The 9,684-nt window shown below is 39.3% G+C and overlaps 1 protein-coding gene across 3 annotated transcripts in view; it reads right to left on the bottom strand.

Moving 5' to 3' along the window:
- The window catches only part of HNRNPD (heterogeneous nuclear ribonucleoprotein D), a 10,279-nt gene extending 2,830 nt beyond the window's left edge, over positions 1 to 7,449 (bottom strand). For 2 of the 3 annotated variants that reach the window (XR_010068439.1, XM_063310649.1), the window contains exons 1-6: positions 7,047 to 7,448; positions 3,618 to 3,786; positions 3,253 to 3,414; positions 2,325 to 2,456; positions 1,227 to 1,326; positions 1 to 117 (exon numbers count right to left, since the gene is read on the bottom strand). The exon at positions 1 to 117 is cut by the window's left edge and continues 30 nt beyond it. Coding sequence is in view for 2 of the 3 variants with exons in the window: in XM_063310649.1 (XP_063166719.1) it covers positions 1 to 117; positions 1,227 to 1,326; positions 2,325 to 2,456; positions 3,253 to 3,414; positions 3,618 to 3,786; positions 7,047 to 7,249 (883 nt within the window). In the remaining variant the exon portion in view is untranslated. Of the gene's footprint in view, positions 118 to 1,226; positions 1,327 to 2,324; positions 2,457 to 3,252; positions 3,415 to 3,617; positions 3,787 to 7,046 lie in introns of all 3 variants that reach the window. The other variant, XM_063310650.1, reaches the window with a different exon arrangement.
- Between the last annotated feature and the right edge of the window lie 2,235 nt (positions 7,450 to 9,684).

Genomic DNA, 9,684 nt, shown 5'->3' with positions numbered 1-9,684 from the left:
TGTAGCCAGTGTAGTCATATCCTCCATATCCTCCATAACCTTGACTGTTGTATCCATAGTTGCCATACCCCTGATTCCAATAATTACTGTATCCTGGGTTCCAGCTTTGACTGGGGCCTACAACAAAATTAGAGCAGAATTACAGCAAGAAAATGGAAACAAACCTAAGGTTTGATGTGATAATATCAATCATATTCAGGTAAATTCTTCTGAAATCAGTAGGTTTTTGTTTCCCAATAGATACAAAGGTAAATTTGTACATTACACAGTTTTGATGCTAATGATGGTTAAGCCATGCACCCTTCAGCTCAGGTACTAAATAATATGGCAAAAGATGCCCATTAGATGCCCATCGAAGCAGAAATTCCAGCCACCTTCATAGTAGCAAGCTGCCTCATACTTTTTTCTTTTTTAACACTTTCTTCTTTAAAAATGAAAAACCTCAGCAATCCTCCTCTCGCTACCCTATTTCCATTTTATTTTATTTTTTTGGTGGGGGAGGAGTAGCAGGGCATAGAGAAGCCCAGACAAACAGCCCATTTTGCAGGCACTCCTGCCTCCCAGCAAGCCAGAAAGGGGAGCTAACCAGTTTGAGCCCAACCCTCACCTGTCCGGGTTCAGACAGCATGCAGCGGAAGAACTCAGATAAAGAGGGACAATAAATCATACTTTCTGATGCTGGCTAAGCACTTCTCATTGACATAATTTTATGCATGGCATGGGTTTTGACATCACACTTAACTATAAAATGGTTTAAAATGCTGTAGAAAAAACAATCCATGTGTTTTAATTTCAGGCAAGCCAATTAGGGGCTTTTGTGGTAAAGTAGCAGCTAGATCACATTGTGCCACACATGTGGATATGTTACATAACTTTCCCAACTGTTCAAAAATGTCCCTCCAGCAGTTCCTTCTCAAATTTGAAAAAAACGGCACACAAATAAATGTCGTCATCTAGACCAGTGTTTCTCAGCCTTGGCAACTTCAAGATATCTGGACCAACTCCCAGAAAGCTGTCTGGGCAGTTCTGGAAGTTGACGTTCACACACCTTAAAGTTGCTAAGGTTGAGAAACACTGGTCTAGACACCAAATTAGTGGCTGAGTTTAAGCTTGGTGAAAATTTAAAAAGATCGTAGAAAATGTAAATAAGCAGCTCAAAACACTCAGACATTTGGAAAAGATTTCCTTCCAGCAGATGGTGGCATTTTTTTAATGCAGAAACATACCTCCACCTCGGCCACGAGCTCTTCCAGCAAATCCCCCTCGAGTTCCCCACTGCTGCTGCTGCTGATACTGCTCTTTTGACATTGCTACTTTTATTTCACACTGAAATATTATTTAAAAAAATCAACTGAATAGGTATTTTGACATTCTTGTAAAGGGTCAATTATCTACTCCACATTATAGTCTTTATTTATTACTTTAATGCTTCTACATTCATTGGGAAAGGCAAAGCAATATACACATCATGTGATTTGTCAGTATAACTTTTAAAATTTTACAGCACAAAAATGCAAATTTGGTAGAAGAGGTTGACCATCAAATACAAGTTCCTCATATACCATGGTAAGAATTATGAATGTTTCAAGAGTACTGCATCTACTTACTGGATCAATATTTATCAAGTGTAATATTTTTTTAACTGGCAAAATTGTCTTATTAAATGTTTGCTTTTGAAACTAACTTAATTTCACCAAGTAATATAAGCTCCAAATACAGTTACTGGGGCAAAAAAAAAGTTTTTAAAAGCAAGAAAACACCATTAGTAAGACAATGACATGTAACATACACTTCAGAAAAGTAATTTTAAAATTGCTATCACCATTATTAAACTATATCAAATCACAAGCAATTAGAAATTCAGTGACTCTTACTGAAACGAAAAATGAGACTACATGACATGCACATACACACACACACAAAATAATAACGTATCCTATGACATATGGGAGAAAAAACATTGCAGCACAGAGCACCCCTTATTATTTCTCCCCTTCTGCAAAATATGTAATTCTTTCAAATCTACCAAATCATTATTAGGTATGCACTTGTTGTATTGATTAAACCAAGATCAAAGACATGAGTTTGTAATTAATCACTGATAACGATTCCAAACTCTTTGTTCACCAAACAGAGGATTTTGAGAAGCATGCAACAGATGCATCACACTTGTTACAAGTGTAGCTTCATCCAAGGAATCCACACCAGCCTCTCCATTTCTGTTCTCTCCTGTCTATACTTCAATCTTCAAAGCACTGACCTGAATAAAACCAGGATTCGCTTTCTAAAAAGAAGGCGTTTTGGAATCATAGCTTGAAACATACTTTACTAAGGCCAACGTTATGATATTTTTTCTCCATGATTTTCTTCACTGGTTCTTCATCTTTGAAAGTAATGAAGCAAAATCCTCGGCGCTTATTGGTTTTGTTGTCCATAGGAAGTTCTATTGATTCCACCTGATCAGGAAATACACCAAACAAGATTGATAAAAATCAGTTATTCTATAGTTCTAGTTTTTATGAAGGTCAATAGTCATTTATTTATTAAAATTAAACAAATATTATACTAAATAATCTAAAGAAACCTCCTGTTAGCCCATTTACTGAGAATATTTTTATACTGCTGATAATACATGGACTTTTATTTATTTACAAGAGTACACATAAAATTGGCAACCAATATAATCAATATAAAATCCAACTCAGCATCCCTATAAATCGATATGTCTATACACTAAGAAAAGACAGCCCTTAAGGATGTATACTCCTTATTTCACTTTTACAGAAAAGACGCCTGAAGTTTTACCTATCTCTGTAAAACTATTACTATTTACATTTAATTTGAAATGCCCTGTCCATATAAATAAAATTGCTTCTATAATGAAATAAGTGTAATTCCCCTCTCCATTCAACTCCTGTAGATTTCAGTGAAGCTGGCATTCATTACCTTACAACTCTGGAAACTATCACCAATAAAACGTAACATTCTAAATGGTGACAGATCAACATTTAAATTGACTTTTGGGACTTCTGGGAAAAAAATAAGGGATTCCAAGAAGCATTTGGTTTATGATAACTTATACTTTATGGATTATGAAGTCTAAGTACTCTGTGCTCTCCAACTGAAGACAAGATTAAAACTGAGGCTTATATAAACAACTGTGAATCAAGTAGTTAAACCAACACTCAAAACAAATACGTATTTGAATGATTAGGAACTCTTTAATTAGGACATGAGTAACAATTAACTTACCTCACCAAAGCCTCCAAAATACTCCCTTATTTTCTCTTCTGGTGTATCTGGAGACAAGCCACCCACAAAAATCTTTTTCACTGGCTCTTTTGTTTTCATTGCTTTAGCTCTTTTGGGATCAATCACTTTGCCATTCAGTTTGTGCTCTTTCTGATCCATGACCTGAAAGCAATTTCCTTTTTTTAAAAAAATGAGCTTTACAAAATAAAACCTATTAACTTTTCATGACTATAAAGCAGCAATTGATGCCTGTTAATTTGCACTGTCCCAAAATTAACAGAACCTAAAAAAAACTTGCACATATTTTTATTTTTTCATTACTGATAAGTGCTTGTCTCATTAGAAATAAATTTTAAAAAGCTTACCTTGTCCACACTCTCAGATTCTTTGAACAGCACAAAGCCAAAGCCTCTTGACCGCCCTGTAATAGGGTCTAACTTCAGGGTGCAATCTACAACTTCACCAAATTTTGTGAAGTAATCCTTAAGATCCTTCTTTGTAGTATCCCAGCTAAGGCCTCCGATGAACATTTTTCTGTAGACACAATTGAGTTTAAAGCTGTAAATTGCCAACACTATACTCTTAACTTACCAGCATATGTCAGAAATATAACCAATTTGACTTTAAGGTTCCAAGATTACAAAAATACTTAAAAACAAACATTTCATGTTCACAATCACTTTCTGTGACCTAATGTGCACTAGAAAAATAAACAAAGTGTCTGGAATATATTCCTTATCTTAATATTTAACCTATGAAAAATAAGCATACATGGAATCTAACAGTGGCCATACACACACACAAACCCCAGATACAAAATCTTCTCTGGCTAGAGGCTGATCTGAAGATGGAAACAGCTCCATCAGACTGACATTACTGCATGAAGAGAAAACTAGCAAAGGAAAAGCCCCAAATAGCCTAGTAGCTTTCAATTGGCCTGAAAGGCTCTCTCAGAAGAGGTTACGCGTAGTATTTTTTACTTAAATAAGAAAGCTAATCAGAATACTATTCTAATAGCAAACCCCATTCCTTCCTCCATTCTGCTGACAGTCCAAACTAACACCCACTCAGTAGCCTAAAATACTTCCCACAGCTAGAAGCTTACCTACATAAGATAAAGTAGTGCTGCCCCCTTGGCATGGAAGTGACCACACAACTGGCTGGCTCTCCTTACATGTCATATCCAAGGCTGCTTTTACTCTATTGCAACAAAACAAAGTGATGGGGTTTCTTAGACCTTAGTGCAAACACAAGTGATTTTGTCTGAATGCATATCAATAATAAAATTTGCACCAAGTTTAAAAATACTAGTAATATGTCAGCTTCAGTCTCATGATGAATTTGAAAGTGAATATATCTTTGTTATTAGAACTATGTACAAATTGCACATGATGCAGAATCTACTAATTAATCAATATGGATTGTCAAATTTTCAGAATTCACTGTCATGAATTATCTTTATGATTCCATATGCTATAGCAAGGAGAATTTTCATGTAATGTAACATTGATATTACTACAGTAGATCTCTGCCAAATAAAGTACCTAGCAGCAATTTCCAAAAAGGTAAGTTGGGACATGTTCAGCCGCTCCCTGCATAGCAATGCCAGACAAAGAAATTTATAATCAGGAAACTACTGAACATACCACATATTCAAGTTCCCCAAACAGGTCAAAATGTGGGGGAAAAGACTGAAATGTGAAGATATAAATACTGAAGGAAAAAAAACATCATCATTTCTACTTCGAAACAGTATACTGAAGTCTTGTTTAAAAGGCTGCCCCCTTCCCTTCCCAGCAAACGCCACGGGATGCCTTATCTTAAGTTTGCACCTTGTACTCAAGCACTTGCTTGCAACACGTGATGAAATATGTGTAACTGTTTGGTGGAATGCCCCATATTTGGGCTGAATGAACTTCTACATGGAAAAATAATTAGTTTTCAGAAGTGGGTCATGCAAAAGTTTACACATATTTAAGTTAAAACAAATCAGCACATTTGTTAGATAAATATGCATCATTCCAAAGGCAGATAACCAGATGCATGTTGTAAAACAGGGACTCCTGGCTACATGTGGCCACTGAAGCACCCCTCAGAATTAAAATTTGGGGCCTCTGATGAAGGCTTGGGAATTTAAGCAGAGAAACCAGAGGCCCTGGCTTTCCAGAGGCTTATGACAGAACTGGAGAAATCAGCTTAGGGAGAGGGGGAAGCCAAGAGATAAAATTAGTATCCTAAGCCTCAGCAAGGCTTAAGGTCTCTCAACTGTTAAAAACTACCCCAAAGTTCAAAAAAAAAAAAAAATACCCGAACCTATTCTAATATCATGACATTTCCAGCCATATCCTTGTGGCCCTCAAGACCAAACAACAATAATGTTGTCTACCTTCCCCAAACCTTCACTAACAGTATGTTCGTGACTTGGAAAAATTTCAAGCAACAAAAGTGCTAGGCAAGCTATTGGACTGCTTATGTTGTAATTTAAGGTAATCAAGGTCTTTCTGGCTTAACTGCTTAAAGATTATCCTTTTTCAAACACATCAAAAAAGTGTATATTTATGAGCCTAATTCACCACAGTTGACTTGCATATTTCAAACAGAACATGCAAACCATATGAAATATTTGAACAGCGGCTTTGTTAAAGTAACACACTAGTTCTGGTTGCATTAAAGCAGGGCTTTTCCACAGGACTTGAAAGGATTCTGTGACAGACTAAAGGGGGAAAAAGGTTCACTCAAACACAGCCAGGTTTTTATCACTAGATGTCTGCCTCTTGATTAGGGGTTCTGATAACAGTTTTTAAAACAGGTTCTGCAGCATGAAAAAGTTTCTCTATGTCAGAGAACCAAACCTATATACTGTGCTGTATACAAAATACAAAGCTATCTTCTCACATTGGGTGCCCTCCAGACATTTAATAGCCAACCATGCTAATAGCAAAATCAAAAGTCAAACGGATCTCCATTAGGATCCATGTGTTTGAGCTGTCCATGCTTTTCATGTGTTCACTAATCTACACTTCACTTTAAAAACACGTTCAAATTCATTTCCCAAGTCTAAAGCAAACTTTCAGATCTTCCCCCTGAAACTAAGACGAAAGCTGTACGAGTACTATAACCTAGCATCCCACAATACATTTTTTGTAGCTGCATACGTGGCCCTTTACCAACAAAAAAGAGGCTTTTTTCCTCCATCCGGCAGGTCACTCTACTGTATGCTCTTTCCAACTATGTCACTCTAAAGTACACATTACTCCAAATTAGATTTTGCTTCTGGCGTGGAGATGGCAGAGGAAGTAGTAATAGCATGCCATTCGCTAATTTAGACCACAAGAACGTGACTTCGGCTGCGGCAAAGCTGCCTGAAGTCTGCAACCTCTACCCTCCCTCGGGATGCGCTGGCGGCGGCCGAGTGCGCGGAGGGCGAAGTGGGTTACGAACGTTGCTGTCTAGAACACGATTCGAGCCATTCCTTTCGAAGTTTCTACTCTCCCACGCCAGCGATGCCCGATCCCCTCGCGCCTCCGCCGCCCAAGTTCGGCGCGCTTATTCCAAGGCCACTTGAAGCCCCCGGAGAAGGGGGGGAGGAGGGCCAGGGTTACGGGGGGGGGAGGAAGGAAGCGCCGGCAGCGGCGACGCATAAGCAGCGGCGCGTTTCCTGGAAGAGGCGACCGCCGAGGACAGACACGGCGCCACCGCCGCCTCGGTCTCCTCCTCCGGCCGCCTGTCACCTTCTGCGCCTTCGGGGAGCCGCCTCGCGAAGACGGTGGAGGAGAAGGAGGCCGCCCGCTTACCCTTCATCCTCCTCGTTCTTGCTCGCGTCGATTTTGGCTCCCTCCGATTCGCCTGAGCCGCCGCCCCCTCCGCCTTCTCCGCCTCCTCCTCCCTCGGCCCCTTCCGCGCCGTTGCCGCCGGGGGCCACGATCCCTTCGAGCTGCTCAGATTCCTCCGAAGCCTCCGCCACCGCTTCATCTCCGACGAACTGCTCGTCCGACATGGGGGCCGCCGTAGAGACTCGGCTGGCCGGTCTCGGGAGAAATATATGCCGCTGTGGGGGAAAGGCGGGATCCACGGGGGCCGGAGCTCCGGCTACGAGAAAGAGCGGGCTCCCGCTTATTTCCTCCTTTCTCGCACTTTAATGGCGCCGCCTCGCTGATTCCGATCTAAAATGGCTGACAGAAAGAATGCGGCGGCGCGGTCACGTGAGCAAGGGCCCCGTTTCCTCGCGCGCATTTCCTTTCCGCGCGCTTATTAGTTAGTGCACCATAGAGGCAGAATGCTAGAGCGGACTTTCGCGCAGATTCAAGCGGAGGTCCTGAGTCTGTGTTCCAAATTGCCCGTGTTCTACTCGCTTCAAGTACTTTAGTTTCTCTAGTGCAGTGTTTCTCAACCTTGGTAGCTTGTAGATGTCTGAACTTCAGCTCCCAGAATTCTCCAGCCAGCATGCAAGCTGGAGAATTCTGGGAGGTAAAATCCACACATCTTCCAAGTTACCAATGTTGAGAAACACTGTTCGAGACATAAAGATTTGGGGTGTTGTGTCTTAAGACTCAGAAATACTGCCACTATGTGCATGCACGTTGAAGGAGTCGCTTCGGACTTCTAGAGAAAAGTACTCAGAAAGAGATCACTCCTCTCTGCTGCAAAAAACAAGCAAACTTTCAGACTCTTAAGCAGCCTATAACGTTGCACGCTTGCTAATAAAGACCAACCCTTTCCTATCCACCTTCTAGGGGGGTGGATAGAAAAGCCGAGGATCCAAAAACGAAGCCTCCAATTAAAAAATAACTTTATTACTGCAGCCTGCCAGGCAGATGGCATTTCCATGCTGAGTAGGGAACTGGAGAGACCAAGATCAGGCAACATGACCCCTCTTGTGTGTTTTACTACAGTCCCTCACCATGAATCATGCTGATTGAGGCAGCAGTTAGTCCAAAATATTCGGAGGCCTTTAAATGGCCTACAAGTCAACCACAATCTCCAAGAGACAACAGTCTAAGACAGATGTCCCAAAACTATTTTAGAGAAAAATCCAAAATCAAAAGTACACACACACAAGCATCAGAAAAATAAACCTATTTGGAGGTCTCTTTAACTACTGCTCCTAGCAAATCTTTTTAATATAAAAAAAAATTATCTGCAATAATCATCAGTAGATATAGCACTTAAATCCATTGGACATCCCAGCTGAGTATTCAGTGGCTCTAATTTGACATATCAAGATTAATTTTGAAGTATGAGCCAAATCTCATATTTTGGAGTTTCTAAGTTTTATTCATACTGAAAACACTATATAACAAAATTCTTAGTTGTGCTTTGTTCTATTCTTAAATACAAGCACTGCAAGTTTTTTTCTGCTGTTTCATTCTAGGAACCTATTTGTCCTCATTTAATCAGCTACTTATGCAAGTGAAATGTTAAATTATCAGGAGTAAATAGTCAAGTTCATAATCCTTTTTTCTGTAATAGGAGGATCAATTTGCTACAATTGTTCCTGAAACATAGTTGAACTGTGAAATAAACTCACCTGGGCCTCAAAATTGGCCAAAAATGAACCAAGTAAAATTGCCTAATATATTATATTATCCTGCTCCAGCTGCAGTTTTTAAGGATCACTTGCTTTTACTAGGGCAAACAGCTCATAAAAGTGAAGCCCCCTTTGAGTCAAGCTCAAATCCAGGTTTCTTGGAGGTATCTGTAATTTTCTTGAAAACAGTAAGAAAATGTCACTATTTTTTTTTCTTTACTTCCCAGTCAAGCCTTAAATTCTAAGATTTCCTGGTAGTCTACCGATTACGTTCAGCTAGAGTTAGCTTTCTGAGATTAGCCAACATCAGCCAGTTGTTGCCATTTTCTGGGCAGTTAACGTTAAAAAAAATGTGTAAGTCATTCTTCAGGTCACTGACAAAAATTACCCTTTAAACCTGAATGAGGTAGTTAAGTGTTGAAACGGTTGATTCTTAATGCTATGTCCGTATGCAAACTTCCCCAACTACGCTAAATTTCTGTATCTTTATAACGAATTATATCTGTAATATTATATTTACAATGTTAACAAAATTACTTAAGTAATTTTAACATGTCATTGTTTGACAAAATCCTATTAAATGTTCTACTCAGGAAAATGAGAATTATTCAGATTTCCCCAATATTAAAAAAACGTAAATCATTACTTATGCATTTAGGTATTTCTGCATAATCTATGCTGTACTTTCCTCTTTGTTGAAAGATTTGCCCAGCCCAATATTTTCAGATAATCTGATTTTAGACATTATTCAACCAACAAAATAAAAATATTGCAGAAAACCAGCAATCCTAATTGTGCTGCTTTCATAGTGCTGAAAGTGCTCTAATCTTACTTATCCAGGAACACCCACTATCCTGCTTCCATGAATTGGTCTTACAGTCACATTTGAGCAGCATAACCTTTGG

Source organism: Candoia aspera, chromosome 8, assembly GCF_035149785.1.
Source record: "Candoia aspera isolate rCanAsp1 chromosome 8, rCanAsp1.hap2, whole genome shotgun sequence".
Classification (NCBI taxonomy): Eukaryota; Metazoa; Chordata; class Lepidosauria; order Squamata; family Boidae; genus Candoia; species Candoia aspera.
The sequence above is the reverse complement of the archived record's forward strand: the minus strand, read 5'-3'. Positions and strand labels throughout refer to the sequence as shown.